Source organism: Serinus canaria, chromosome 2 (genome assembly GCF_022539315.1).
Source record: "Serinus canaria isolate serCan28SL12 chromosome 2, serCan2020, whole genome shotgun sequence".
Taxonomy (NCBI): Eukaryota; Metazoa; Chordata; class Aves; order Passeriformes; family Fringillidae; genus Serinus; species Serinus canaria.
Window position 1 is genome coordinate 20,021,360 of NC_066315.1, and position 15,022 is coordinate 20,036,381.

Consider the following 15,022-nt stretch of genomic DNA (forward strand, 5'->3'; position numbering starts at 1 on the left):
GCGAGCAGGCAGGATGGCAGACAGCTTCAACATGCCTTCCTGACTTCAGCTTTCCATATGTGCTGTAGGGAAGTCGTGATTTCCATTCTGTACATAAAACATCTTCTGCTAACCCTTCTGCTACCCCTTCTGCTACCCCACATCCATCCACAGGCTAAACAACGTAGACATCAAAATGCATGTCACAAATACTCAAGTGGAAAATAAACTTTAAAGTAACACTATTATTAGAGGCAGAACACTGGGATTCCTGCAAGACCTGGATTTATTTTGTACTACTATTTATTCATACACAGCATATACATGTCCCATTTCCTTAAATGAGGACATTCAAGTCACTTTCTTCTAAATATCTCAACTTCTGCATGTAGGGCTCCACCCCAAGCATTACAAATTGATTATTTAAACCATATGCTGTTAGTATCTTTTACCCAGAGGACATCTCTAGCTACATAGGTCTCCTGACATTTAATTAAATAAGAACTATGAATATATGTGGCATAAGAGGGAGGAAGTTGTAAATAATTTCCAAAAGCCTGGACACACTCACACGGTGTGCAGAGGAATCCAAGAATTAAGTATGAAGCTACATAAATCAGGGAAGCCCAACTAACTAGCTTGTTGTTAACTCTGTACTGTCCTACCTAGATTACTGCTCCTATAATTAACACTTTTATTTGGCTACATTAGCTTATACAAATTACTCAGTGAAAAGCAGCCAATTTTTTTCTATCAAATCCTGTAGAATAAATGATGAATATGAAATAGATAAACACATGTAATCCTGATCATAAAGTTATCGGGTTATTTTTTTTTCCCCAAATCCATGCTGGTTCACATTACTGAGGTAAAGAGCCTTGTGCATTGCCAGGAAGTATGTCATTATCATGGCCATTTCCTTCAGATGGAAATAAACTGAAACTAAAACCAATAGATGAATTTAAAGATTTCATCAGGCCTTGGTGCTATCAATCCACTCAGAAACCAGGTCCTGTGAGAGACCTCCTTCCCTCCTTCCCACTGCTGTCTTACAAATGGAAAAGTAGTTGAGAGATTCAGAGCTCCCTCTAACAGTTTGGTGGAGCTTTTAAGTACTTTGTTATTTTTTCTTTATGTTTGTGAGGTGAACTGCGCTGGTCCTGCCAACCCAGGCCAGTTTTCACACTCCATTTCTCTTACACTCTACTCCTTAAACAGGAGTAAACTTCTCCTTTGCTATTTCACCCAGTGCTGGTCATTGGGGTTGGTTTCTAAATGTCAGAAACCATTTGACTTTCACAGGGCTCCCTCTCACACATGCCTCAGGCACAAACCTTCTTCTCAAACATGCACTCACCATGATCCTCTTCCACAATAAGAGAAATGCTCATTCCCTTTCCTTCATTGTGTTCAGGCACCACTCGGCACTAAATCAGCACAAAAGGATCCAGATAAATTTCAGTCATTGACTTACCTCACATTTGTTATTGGAAATATCTATTTCTAAAAGCTATTTCCTGAAGGGAGAAACCTTGTCTTTAATCTCCCTGAGCCCCACACTCCCTGGGACCTTACATTGAAAATCAGGTGTTCTGAGCTCTGCACAAGGGACGGCTGATCCACTGCTCACAGACTCATGTACATAACAGGGACTACAGCTCATGCCTCCATCCGTGGCCTCCACAGAGCTCCCCACCTTTTTATTGACTGTTTATGTGTTGGACTGTGGGGGCAGAGGTAGGGGGAGGTCAAACACACTAAAAATACCTTCAATATACTCTCAAAAATATGAAAGACTCCATCCTTAGTCACTGGAATTCAAATTAAAGACTGGAAGCAAGGAAATAGAAGCTATATGAAACAAACAGTAACATCATTATTAAAAAATCTACTTCACATAAACTACAGGACATTAGATTAAACACTGATTTTTCTCTGGGGAAAGAAGTATGGTCACTACAGTTGTGCAAATCACTAACTGGAAAGTACACTGGGTATCTTGGGAGTAACACAGAAATGACCAATACTTTCCTCTGCATGGGTTTATTGAGATTTTCCTCTCTAGTGTTTCCCTATTCTAAACTGAAACTATTTGAGGAGCCATTCTGCTACACCATCAGAACCACCAGCTCCCCCAGGCTTTCCTTGGGGAAATCCCAAAACTCATTTGCAGCGCTTAAACACATCTGTGAGGTCTCTGAGCTAGTCATGGGGAATGATGCCATACAGAATGACCCTCATTTTTCCAATTTAGGAAAAGAAAACTCTATTGCTTCTACACTTTGGCTGCTGCAGAAAATCCACAGGAAAAAGGCTTGCTAAGGGTGACTGTTTCACAAATCTACAGGCAGCTCTGGATGTGAGCCCATCCATCTTCACATAAGAGCACTTTTCTCTTCCACATAAGAGTACTTCTCACTAAACACACAGTTTCAGGCATGAACAACTCCATTTCTTGTGCAGCTGTACAATATTTGCAGTTGAAAATTAACCAAATGCTATTGTCACTAGAAACAAGCCAAGTGTCTCCTAAAATTTAAAGATAAAGAATCAAAATGTCAAGGGATTTTTCAAAGGATGGACTCGTGGCTCTGAAGCAAACCTCAGACACTGATTTTAATTTGACTGCCTTTCAAGTCTGTACTTCAAGTTACACTCATGTGTTGTACAACTTATTTATCTGTACATAGCATTAGATGTTGTTGCCTTAGGTTGAGCTAAGGTGAATGTGGGAAAATCATTCCAAAATCTTGGAATTAAATTTTTACAGTGTTCTGCCACAGGTAATTTGTCAAACCATCCTTGTAATAACAAACATTTTTATTCAAGTAAATTGCAATTCAAGGGAGAGGTTCCCGAAGAAGCAATTCTGATTTATTTTCATACATTCTTGTGTCAATCCACAGTATGATGAAAACTACCATTGCTAAAAAGTTACAAGTGACCCTCTCTGATCTTAAACAACATGCTTTTCTCCCTTCACTCAGTTTCTGATACAAGGTAAGTAGCAATGACTCAGAGTAAATACATCACTGTGCTCTCCCTACTGATTTCTAGGACTTAAAATATTTTTAAAATAGGTGGGATTTTCCCTTGAAAATTAGCCCTCTCAGCAGAATGCCTGTACACATAGAATTGGGATCTGATTCATGAAGAACAGCGAAAAAGTAACTCTTCTCAAACCTGAATGACATTTGACTGCTCCAAGATATTTCCCTCCTTTAGAAATTTAGCAGACAGATTTTCACACTTTTTGGAAGATAACTCTGCCTGGCAGGAGTCATGAATATAACTGGCATTTATCAACATCATACTTATTATTCCAAAAGAAGTGCTCCATCCTTCAAGAGGACATAGGCAAACTCAACAGAAGTGAAGATTTAGTTTGAATAGACAAGTTCAAAACTTTTGCCTGGAGAACACAAGTGACAAATGCTAGATTTCCAAGGCAACCAAAACATATGCTCTGGACATCACAAGCAATTCAATGGACTTATAAAGAGGTTTGCCACTCTTTTTAAGATTATTTTCCAAGAAAAATATCTATGGAGATCAAAAAAAAGCAAGTTTTGAGAGTCAAAAATTGATCACAAAAACCTGAAAGTTACATGCAATAGAGTGAATGAAATTCAATGATTTTTCTTAAATGACCAATACCTAAGAAAACTTGCTGCCTCTGAATAATTCTGCTAAAAGAACAGTTCCCAATGATTAGGTTTATCTCAGAAGAAATTCTAATTAATCCTACACTTACCAACACAGTGTAGGATCATGCTAATACAACACAGCCCAGTCTCTGCCAGGGGAGACTGCTGGGAAGGAGTGACGAAACACTAAAGGTGTCCTGTGCCCAGCTGAGGACAGGTCGGTGCCATCAGCCCTGGCACACCTCCATCAGGGCCCTGGGAAGGCAGCAGGGATGTGGCTGGAGCTGTCAGCACCTACAGCCCTGGCAAGGCCCACCTGAGGGAGGAAGTGCAGATGTTCTGCAGCCATGGGAAATGCTCTGCTGGGCAAAGTGTAGCCCAGGGGCACAGCAGAGCCTCCCAAACTTGCAAGCACCATCTGGAGTCCCATCATCCTTTACATGAAACTCAAAAGTCTGTAGGGAGGAAGTTTTAGATGCTTTTGTTTTGGGAGAGTAATGCAGACTACGATCTACCAGGCATCTGTGAAAAGGAGCTCCCTCTTTCTGTTTCATTTTTGATGAACCACTCCAATTTTGTTTAATTTATTTATTTATTCTCTTTAACCAGATGTTTATTTCACAAACAAACAGGAAAAGGCCTAAACAAACAAGTTACAGCCACAAATGAGACTGTAGGGCCTGCAGCTTTTTACAGTTTCCTGTATTTATGAAATTAAATTGCTTACTATAGTCAAACACATCTACTTTGCAGTAGATGTGGCAAAGAATGCCTAAAAAGATTCTATATGTTTATTTCATCACTCATAAAGAGCTTAATAAGCATCTACTTAAAGTTCTAAAATGTAATGTTAAAGACACTGTGCATCCCAAGTTACAACATTTATGGAAATACTAATGGAAATAGCAAAGGACCACTGCTACCTGGTTTATTATTAATAAATTTAATTATTTATTTATTTCATTTCAAACAGATAGCTTTTGTCACTGTGTCATGACCCTTTGTTTTCACTTTTAATATGAAGTGGTCATAAATCCCAGCTTTTTTCTTTTGATAACTGATTCTTAAGCAATATTATCTTTGTCAGCTGGGGTTGGTGGAAGAAGGTATCAGAGTTGATTATCAGTGCTGTCAGATATCTTGACTTATTATGCACTCAGAGTAAGCTAATAATTCAAGCTTGTTTATACACAGGAACAAAAAGAAAGCAAAGTGGATGAAAAGTTGGTAGTACCAGCCTGTGGCATTTGGCTGTTAAATTCAACTGGGTTAGAATACCACCTCAGATACAAATGTGTCTGCAAACGTGTCTGTGTGCTCACGTGAATGTGTGTGTGCATATGAAATGCAAACAATGATCACACACAGTCCCATTTCTCTATTACTCTATTTAAATATTGAGTTTTAAGAGATGGATTTACTGAATTCCTTGAAGAGATGCCTTAATGATGCTATGTTTCTTTTCATCAGTAGTCTCCTCCCTAGGATAAAAATCAAATATTACATGCATAGCTAGAATTCCTTAATCTTATTTAAAATTGCTTCAAATTAATAGTAAACTTAAAATTAAACCCTGAAATTCTTCACTGTCACTTTTCACTCACTTTGTCCTTCAGTAACTCAAGTAATTGTGTGGGAAGATAAAACAAATGACTTTTCCACAGTACAGAGCATATGGCTTCTTGAACAACAGATCTGTACAGATAAAAGTTTCACATTGATTTAGCTTTTACTGAACAATAAAAGTGCTCTTTAAGCTTTATGTATACCATCAACTCTATTTTACTTATCACTGAGTAAAGCAAACATCTTGGTAAGTCTGGCTGCCAAAATAACACCAAAAAAGTGCATCCTTCTTTTCCCCCAAACTGTCTTGCTCTAAAGAAAAACTGAGAAGAAAAAACCCAAATGGCATTTTAGTCTGCACTTAGTGACAAATTTTGTTTGAGGAGACCATTACTCTTCAGTTTCAGGGACCTCCTGAGATATCAAAAAGAACAAAATGAAAAAAAAAAACCCAAGTAAATTAACAAACCCCAACCCCACACATTCAAAGTGGGCTTCTTACTTTTTCTATTGATGCTATTTCACTTTGCATAAGTATGGTGTAGAAAAGGGACTGGAATGACATGGCTCACGCGCCTGGGAAAGTTGTCTCAAACACTGAACTACTTTCTATGACACAGAATACTTCAATATTCTTTAGAAGCTGAAACAGCATCAGAGGAAGAGATTGAGACCTGAATCCTAAGCTCTAACACCATTCTTCAGTCATGTAGGTTATTTTCAAGACGTTTTAAAATTTCAGACTTGCTTGCTATATGAAACGAAGTAACTCCACTGGATACAGTGAAATGAAGAGCATAATGCAGAAGTCTGTTAAGAGCAATTTGTTACCCTTTATGAACTCCTGAATTTAACCAATTAAAAAAAACAGCTTCAAAGTTTGACACTCTCTCCTGCTTTACAATTTTCATACACAAGTAAAAAACATTCTATAGCATAATCATTGCAATGCCCTGTGGCTTACTGCTTTGGAAAAACTAAGTTCTTTTCAGCTCCCTAGCTTGGGTGGTGAAAGTTTGTGCAAGTCACACATACATAAATGAGTTCAATGTGCAGACAGCTGCACCTAAATTATTTTCCTGAATGTCTTCTACATTTGTTGCATCTAAAAAACATAGCTGGCTGGAATTTAAAAGAGAAAAAAAAAGAGGAAAAAATCCAAAATAACTAAATTAATTCCTTGAAATGTGTTGTAGAAACCAGACTGCCATAAAAGGCCCTCTCATACTTCAAAGAGCAACTTCAATAATCAAAACAAAACATTTGCAATTGCCAGTTATATGCAAAGAATGTAGCACTTTTGAGCTTGTGAAATTTATTTTGATGTCCTATAGTAGAGTTCATACATATTTTTCGGTGTTTTTCTTCCCCAAAGATCCACAGATTAGGACTCAGTCACAAATGTGTGTGGGTGGAAAAATCCATCTATTTTGCTTACAATGTAGCACTTCAACCACAGGCTACAAAAATGCAAACTTTTATGTCGGCTAACAATGTCATGCAAAAGTGCAGAGCTGTTAGTGGTTTTCTTCTGGTCTTCTCTGACATCATCAACTTATTTCAAACTCTGTTTTACACACGTACTTAAGAAAAGAGTGTCAGATCTTAACGTGGGTGTGTTTGAGTTTTTGTAAGCTAGCTCTTTTGATGGACATTGCAGTACATTACAATGACATGCTTTGAACTTTTGTACAAAAGAAATGGTTTGGCAACATCCCCACAAACATACTGCTAAAGTCAGTTCCGTAACTCCTTGCAGTCTATTTACATTGCAAAGTATGAGACAAATTCTTTATTATTTGGAGGCATGGGTTTGCTTAATTCAGAGTGCAAACAGCCTTGCAATACTCAGTAGTTATATACTTTCAATACCACCACAATGCAAAAAACAAGACGAGGAAAGTAAATTCAATTTTATCTACCAAATAGTACCCCACTACTTGAAGAACTTGAAGAAAAATATCATATTTAAAAAGCAATCGAATTGGTGAATACTAAAGTTCAAACATAGAAAAAACGATACTGACAGAAATTCAAAGCTTCCCAATAAACTCTGAGATTGGAACATTAAAAGTAAGTAACAAGTAAGAAATAATAATAAAAAAAATAAAAATCACTAGTTTACATCTTACCACTTCGTACTCCTCACTGCCAAAAAGGTACATAGTTACTCCTTAGCGGTCTGACACCAGTTGCCCGGAGCGCCCAGCCGCCTGAAGTCAGATCTTCCCGTGCATCCTCAGCTCCTGTGTCCCAGCCGGGCAGGCTTCCCAGGCTGCTTTCCCACGCCTGGGCTGCTCCAGAGGCACCGGGGCTCTCGGGCATGAACTCGGAGCCTGCTGCGAGGGCCGCGGGACCGGAGCGATGGAAAACTGCGAGACTCCACGGGCGGCAGCGGCAGCCCCGCGGCCGTGCGGAGCCGAGCGGGGCCGTGCGGAGCCGAGCGGGGCCGTGCGGGGCGGGGCGGGCAGCGCCAGCCGGGGCGGGGCGGGACAGAAGGACGAGGCAGTGCGGGACAGAGGGACAGGGCAGCGGTGCGGGGGGCGGGATGGGTTGGGACGGGGCGGAGCGGTGCGGGGCGCGCAGAGGGGCGGTGCGGGCAACAGGACGGGACGGGACGGGACAAGACGGGGCGGTGCGGACAGCGGGGGGCGGCAGCGCCGCGTTCCGGCTCTGCCCCGCCTGGCCCGACACCGCCCAAATTGTGAGCGGGGAAAGCACGGCCGGGAGAGAGCGAGTGCGGCCCGCGGAGCCGCGGCTCGGACGGGAGGACGCAGGAGGAGCGGCCGGGGTCCGTGAGGGACAGGCTGCTGGGGCCCGGGCCCGTGAGGGAAGGGCTGCTGCGGCCGGGGCGAGCCGGCAGCACCGGGTGAGCCGCGGGGAGCTCGGTTCACACGTAACCCTCGCTGCTCTGACCGTGCCGCAGAAACCCATGCAGCTATCTCACTATCTATGTCTTAAAAAAGAAAATCTCTTCTGAAAAACAAACAAACAGCCCAGAATAGTTTCCCTTATGCATGTTTCGCTCGCTTCATTGCTTCCTCGCACTGATTAGTCCCAGACTGCTCTGTAAACACGGTGTAACTTTATCTCTGTGCCACAATGGCAACTCAGGTAACTGGTAAGTTACACCCGCTACCTCCAGCGCACGGGAAGCGGATCCGGCATGGAATACCACACCGGGACAGAAGAATCCAAGGACCCGCCTCGCTCCTGGCCAACTTCTAGCCGAGGCAGAGCAGGCAAGAAAGAGCAAAAAAAGCCAAAGAGCAGGGTAAACACAACTAAAAGACTTCAGAGACCAATTTCCCAACTGCATTCCCACACTAATATTAAAATGGGGCTTAAAAATAAATCCCAATAAAGATGGTGTAGGAATACAGCATAGAGTAAACCAGGCATGCAGAAATATTGCCCTCTTGGAAAGGCTGTTCTTTACAACTGAGGAAGATGCCACCAGTTGGCATCCAGTAACACAACCCTGATCAAAACCGCTTTCAAACAGCCCTATGAAACCCATCCCGTCTAAGCTCAGTCCTCTCAATTCTTTATAGTTCATACTGCTGCTAGCACTATATCCTATAACCAGAACTATACATAAACACTAAGAGAAAAATATGGAATATGTAATTTCTTAAGGAGGAAATGTGTGGGTGTATGCTTGCCCATTTATATCTATAATCAAGTTAATATCATATACACAGCATCTCATGACAAGATATAGCATTGAAAACTAGTTTGTGCTACTCAATTTCCTTCTCTTCCACAGAAGAAAGAGAGCAAGACCTCTTTCCTAATAAAACCAGCTAATGAAGCCGTTCAAATACATTGTAAATATCCTACCTGTACCTTGCCTTGCATCATCCCGTGCTTATTTAAAATACATCTCTTGCCTAACTCAGTTTCTTTGCCTGAGTTAGTAGGATATTCTTCTCTCAATCTGTTTCCTCTGTCAAAACAGACCTTTTGTCCTCTGTTGACTATATGTGATGTGACTCATGAGTCTGGATTTTTTTATGTTCTTGTATGTATCCACAAGCAGAGTTAAACCCAAGAAAATGGTTGGAAAAGGGCAAATCAGAAATCAGAAGACATTAATTTTATTTCCAACCATATGTTTACAAAATAGTATTAGTTTAAATCTGTCAGCTGAACTGGTCACTTTGTGTTACATCAATTGTGAATTACGCTTCAAACAAATAATATCATAATAGTTCATTCCCAGAGCATAAATAAAACATGCATCATTCCTGCATGGAGGCTAGCAGGCATCAGACACCTCTAGTGAAATGTAATCACCACTTGTCCAAGCTGGTTGCTCCTATTGATGCTGAATTAGTGTGGTCACACACACTTACTAGTTTTAATGTAATGGCCCGAGTTTTCCCACACAGTGTTTTTAGTGTGAAACCACACCTGTCAATACTGGCAAAGCCAGTGTCATCACACATTACTTTGCTTGTCTGATACAGCTCTTGTAAGCAATTGAAATTTGGATGTTGCGGCTTGATTGCTCCCTTTTGGATATGGCTCTCACAACTAATTTAGAGAAAAAGAAAACCAGCAGGAACATTGCAAGTACTCCTAACATCAAAAAAAAAAAGGAAAACATATTGCTTTGTATGTATTAAAAATTATGATATTTTTTTTAAAATAATTTCATCAGCTCCTGTACTTTGGCAATGAATACGAAATCTGGGAGGACTGCAGTTCGCATCTACTCAGCAGAGACTTAGGGCATTATTCAGGCTGTCACCATAAGTGACTTTCATGTCACAAGTAATTCTCACTACAGACAGCACAAGCAGCCAGAGTCTGGCAGCTTGGACAGTAAATAAGCTGAATTGCTCATTGCTCTCTTGAATTGAAACATCATGACAGGTACCAAAGTCTGTCTCAAGGCTCCACAAAGCATATTTGCATATAGCTTTTATGGTTCAAGAATTAAAAGTCTGCAAAAATGCCACCCCTTGTTGAGGGTGTTTAAACTTAGCAAAGCACTTCTGGATGACCTGTGCTCCTCTCCCAGCTAACTGACAGCACAGGGTTTTTGCTGCACATGGTTCCCCCAGTAGCTGAGTGTGGCAAGAGACTGGCCAGCAGAGGGTGGGCAGCGTCTCACCAGGGCTGAGCCTTGCAGGCAGAATGCCATGATTCAGAAAGAGCAAGCAGAGAAGTGGAGATGGAGGTGTGCAAGAGAGGCATGGAGAGGGAAGGGAGAGAGAGGGTGGAAAAGAATCTGTGAACAATGGGGCTGAATGGGTGGTGGGATGGGAAAAGCAGAAAACCAGAGGGCAGAACAAGGATGGATGGCAGCAGTGTGACCCACAGGGAGGAGAGCCTAGAAGCCAGGCTAGAAGACAGGAACTAAGGTCCTGCAAGAAAAATGTTCATGGTAGGCAGGGAGCACAATAGGATTTGAAAAGGCCTTCATAGAGACAGCTGGTTACCTGACCAGCCTAAAGCTAGGAGGTAACCAGGAAGGAGTGGAATAGTGTGGAGCAGGGCAGAAATGCTGAGATGGGATGCCTGGGCAGAAGTGGCTGATCAGGCAAATACAGAGAAAACCTTGAGTTGGCGACTTCAGCAAGAGACAAAGTTGCTTCTCTATTTTAGGGATAGAATGGAACTGGGATGAAGGCAGAAAGTGTCAAAAGCACAGAAATACGTCTAAAAAATGGTAGGTGGAAACAAAGGGTGGAATTGCTCCTCTCCCCAACTGGCACTTTCCAGCAGGACACATTCTTGCAGATGTCTGACAGAGTACTCCACCAAAATGACTTGATGAAGACTGGACCTTAAGAACCAGCATTCAGAATAAAGAAAAATAAAATACTGTGACTGTGAGAGTCAAGACTACAGTCTGAAATGATGAAGTCAATCACAAGGATAAATTAATTCCCTTATTCAATGTATACAAGCACTTTTAAAGTAGCTCTTGCTCATCTGTGGAAGCAACACAGCAATAGCAATATTAATCATATGTTAACAGAGGCAAACAGGTACAAACACAGGTGTGTCAATATGTGTGGAGTTTGTTTTCCCTGATTGCTTCCCTAAGTTTTGTTCCTTTCATAAAATTCTATTAAGATGTACAGTATTTGGTGGAAGGGGAATAAAGAAGACAGAGCCAGACTCTTCTCAGTGACTCTTAATGAAAAGGCAAAAAGAAATTAGTATTGATTGAAATATAGGAAAATACATTTGGACTCAGAGATTTCTTTTTTTTTTTTTTTTTTTTTTGCATGATAGGGTTTGTTTTGTTGTATTTTTTTATTTTATTGAGGGGGTGAGAGAGCAGTGGCACAGATTGCCCAGGGAGGTTTTGGAGTTTCAATCCTAGAGATAGTCAAAAGCCATCTGAAAGTGGTCTTGGGTTACCAGCTTTAGGTGGCCTTGCTCTGAGCAGGTAACTGGAATAGCTCGAGAGGTTCCTTTTTACCTCAAGCACTCTGTAAAATTAAAAATTATCTGATTCACATTGATATTTTAGGGATTTCATCCCTCCATTTTAATTTTCAGGGATTATGTATAATGACTTTTCAGATTGTCAAAGAGAATAGCATTTAACTCTGGTATTTAAACCCTGACCCATGTCTTTTAAGCATAGCTATGAACTGTCTACACTATAAATAGCTTTGTATATCATAGTACTTCAACACAGTGCCTTTGGGAAAACAAACAGAAAAAAATGCTGACATGGTTGTCAAGGTTAATAGACTAAACAGACCTTTCTTGATAAACAAGAATCTTTCAGCTTGTATCCAACAGTAACGACATTTTTTTTTGGGAACTCTATGGAAAGCAATTGACTCTCTCTTACCTAGTTCAGATTCAAATTCAAATCCCAGTGAAGAATGTCAACAGCTTGTAACACCTTTACACAGCTAGCAACAAGAATTGGTAAGGAAACTTTTGTCAAAAAAACTCTGAATAAGCTGTTCCCTCTCACATATGGCATGAAAGGGCAAGAGCTATTGCACTTTAATTACCCTGCATTCAAACTATCTCATTCCATCCCATCCCACACCAGCACTGAATACTTTCTTAACAAGGTTATTTATATGTGAAAATTATGATTAGCAACTAATTTTTTATTTTCTTCCTATGAATTTTAGCTCTCCCATTGATTTTCTCCAATGGGGTAATTCTAACTGTGGGAAACACCCTTCCAGCAGCATAAACTTAAATTTTCAGGAGTGTTACTGCCCTGGAAGAGCTACAGCATGGATCTGAAGCCCAGCCTGCCTTGTCCTTCTGGACATTTCGAAGAATGGGTCTTTTCCAGCTCTTCTCATTGCCACTGTAACTCTCTGATCGCTGTGTGATGGCAACTGCAATGTCTCAGCAGTTAAGAACAACTCTAGCAGGACTCCACATTCTAAGAAACATCCAAGAGTTTTATGAAAATTACAGGACTGCCTTAGCAAGGAAGACTGAGAGCATGTTAACCCAGGAGAGTCAAAAGCTTGCTCATAGCACCACATTGCTCAGACAGTTTTGTGACAGGTTAAGAAATTCAATTGGAGTTTCCCAGACTTGTGCTTAAACATCCCTATTTTTGTGCTGGGGGTAGGCAAGGAGGGTGTTGGCAGGGCCAGGACACAATTTAGACCACTTCCTTCTCTTGAATTATCGATAGCTTCCTTTCTTTTAAAAGCATCCCTCAAAAGAAATAGCACAGTTTGGGGCAAGTTAAAAGGGTTTTTTTTGTTTGTCTGCTCAATTTTCGTATCGGCCAAAGTGATGGGCAGCATCCCAGAACATGGTGCAGATTCCAAATTATCAAGATACACTGCATTAACTTCCAGAAGACTTGGTATTTCTTTTCTGAATTCATCCATTTTATATACAACCACAACATAAAAATCCATCTCCTTCCATAAAATTCCACGCACCACGTAGGATGCTTGTAATTCTCCCTTACAGATGGTGTACATCTGAAAGAGGGTTGTTAAGCAAAATTTTATTCTGTGAGATTTAGTTTAGGTATATAATAAACCAGTGTCAACTATTTCAAGATGCAATAATGAAAACACTTTCTTAAGATTAATGTCACATCTTAAATCTCAAAACCAAGCTTCAAATGAATGAATAATAAAATCTGAAAGTATGCCCATGGAAGTACAGGAATGCTATATAAATTTTATTTTTAAACATTAAAACTGCTTATCATTTTCAGATTGTTATTGGTTATTATGGTTACCATTCTCTAACACAATCCAATCTGCCTGCACTTTTCTATTTCGGGATACAGCAGTGATAACATTAACAGCAGACTTAACTTCTCAACTTGCAAACATACATACATTAGGGGCACATGCTATCTCCTGCTGCACTGAAAGATAACATGAGTATGTTCTCACAGTGCCACAGAAATAACAAGCTGCTGATCTCCCTGCAGTCAGATGTTAAAACATCTAATCCAACTCGCAATGAGTGTCAGGAACACAGCATGTTTGAAAACATTTGTATTACAGATACATAATAAAAATACCTGTTGTATTATAAATCCTCTGCATCACTGAGATGTTGGAGAGGTGCTATAAATGCTATAAAGTTGCAAAATCTGCCCATAGGTGATTGTTCCCATGCGTGGGAAAGTTTTTTATTTTTATTTTTTACATGTGATGTAGAGTCATGTGGAACATTATCTTTTTAAAGCCTTGTTGCAGTGAAGCACAGAGACCAGGGAGAGAGACAGAAAGAACAGTTCAACATGTTGAACAATTCAACATGTTGTTGCTAGTCTAGGATGGTCACAGAAGTCACCTTCAACTGAATGTGTGGCCGAACACTTCTGAAACAGCAATAAATTCTGTCAGAGCTTTAAGGGGTTGGAAGAAAAAATTAATATAAAACTTACACAATGCTGTAGAAACAGCTTGTGCTTGCTATTTTTCCTTAAAAAATACATGGTTTTTTTCCACTGAAAGATTACTACTTTATAGTGTTACCCATACATTAATGCAGTATTAAATAAACAGGAGTTTTTAATCTAATTGAAAAGCTTTCACCTCTTGCACTCAGCACTGGTCTGCCTTTCAGGGCACTGAAATGTTTCAAGTGCCGTGGGCAGCTCCGTCATGGCCAGATGCTGATTGTCCAGAGCTGGAGACTGAGGAATAACTTTGGCTCATAGCTGTGCAGAGCAGCTAGCCCAGGCTAGTAGGAATGTTACTTTCTGGCCACATCCCCATCCTGAAAACTGTGGTCCATCTACAGGTTGTCCTCTGGGACAATTGCTGTCCAGTTCCATGCTCAGGACATTAACTTAGTAACTGACAGTTCATGGAGGAGATGTCCGAGCCCCCGTGCCTTTAAAATGGTTTTGGCTTTTAACAATGTCCAGCCATATCTCAAAATCACATTTACAGAAATGCTTGTGAAACCTGTGCTATCAATACCTCTAAATTCTTTTCCCATTTCAGAGAATAAAATGCATCTAACCAGGAGAACCACAACAGCAGGCCACAGGAGTAATTTTTTCTCACTCTGCCTTTGTTTATGCATTTTTGCCACAAGCCATCACTCCACAAGTCCATCAATTTAAATTATTGATTATCACCAAACATTGTTGTTTCTTTGGCCTCATTGCTTCTTCAAATCTAAGTTCCCATTTCTCATTTTTTACTGTTTTTGAAACCTCTAATATTTCTGATGGTCACAGTTTTGCACTCGTAAAATCTGGATTCATTATATTTAATTTTTGATGGACTAGCTCGTGCAATTTAATAAGCTCCACTGAAATAAGTTCTCATGAAATGTGAAAGCTGGAAAACTTTTCTCTGCAGAAAAGACAATTTATCTCATCGGACCCCCCTGAGAGC

General features: G+C 40.4%; 1 protein-coding gene across 4 annotated transcripts in view; it reads right to left on the reverse strand.

Moving 5' to 3' along the window:
- The window catches only part of CACNB2 (calcium voltage-gated channel auxiliary subunit beta 2), a 246,381-nt gene that overhangs the window by 102,052 nt on the left and 129,307 nt on the right, over positions 1–15,022 (reverse strand). The window contains exon 1 of one of the 4 annotated variants that reach the window (XM_018909345.3): positions 7,325–7,621. The exons of the other annotated variants lie outside the window; for them this stretch is intronic. Coding sequence (XP_018764890.1) covers positions 7,325–7,357 — 33 coding nt within the window. The 5' untranslated portion in view covers positions 7,358–7,621. Of the gene's footprint in view, positions 1–7,324; positions 7,622–15,022 lie in introns of those variants that run through there. 4 annotated transcript variants of the gene reach the window in all.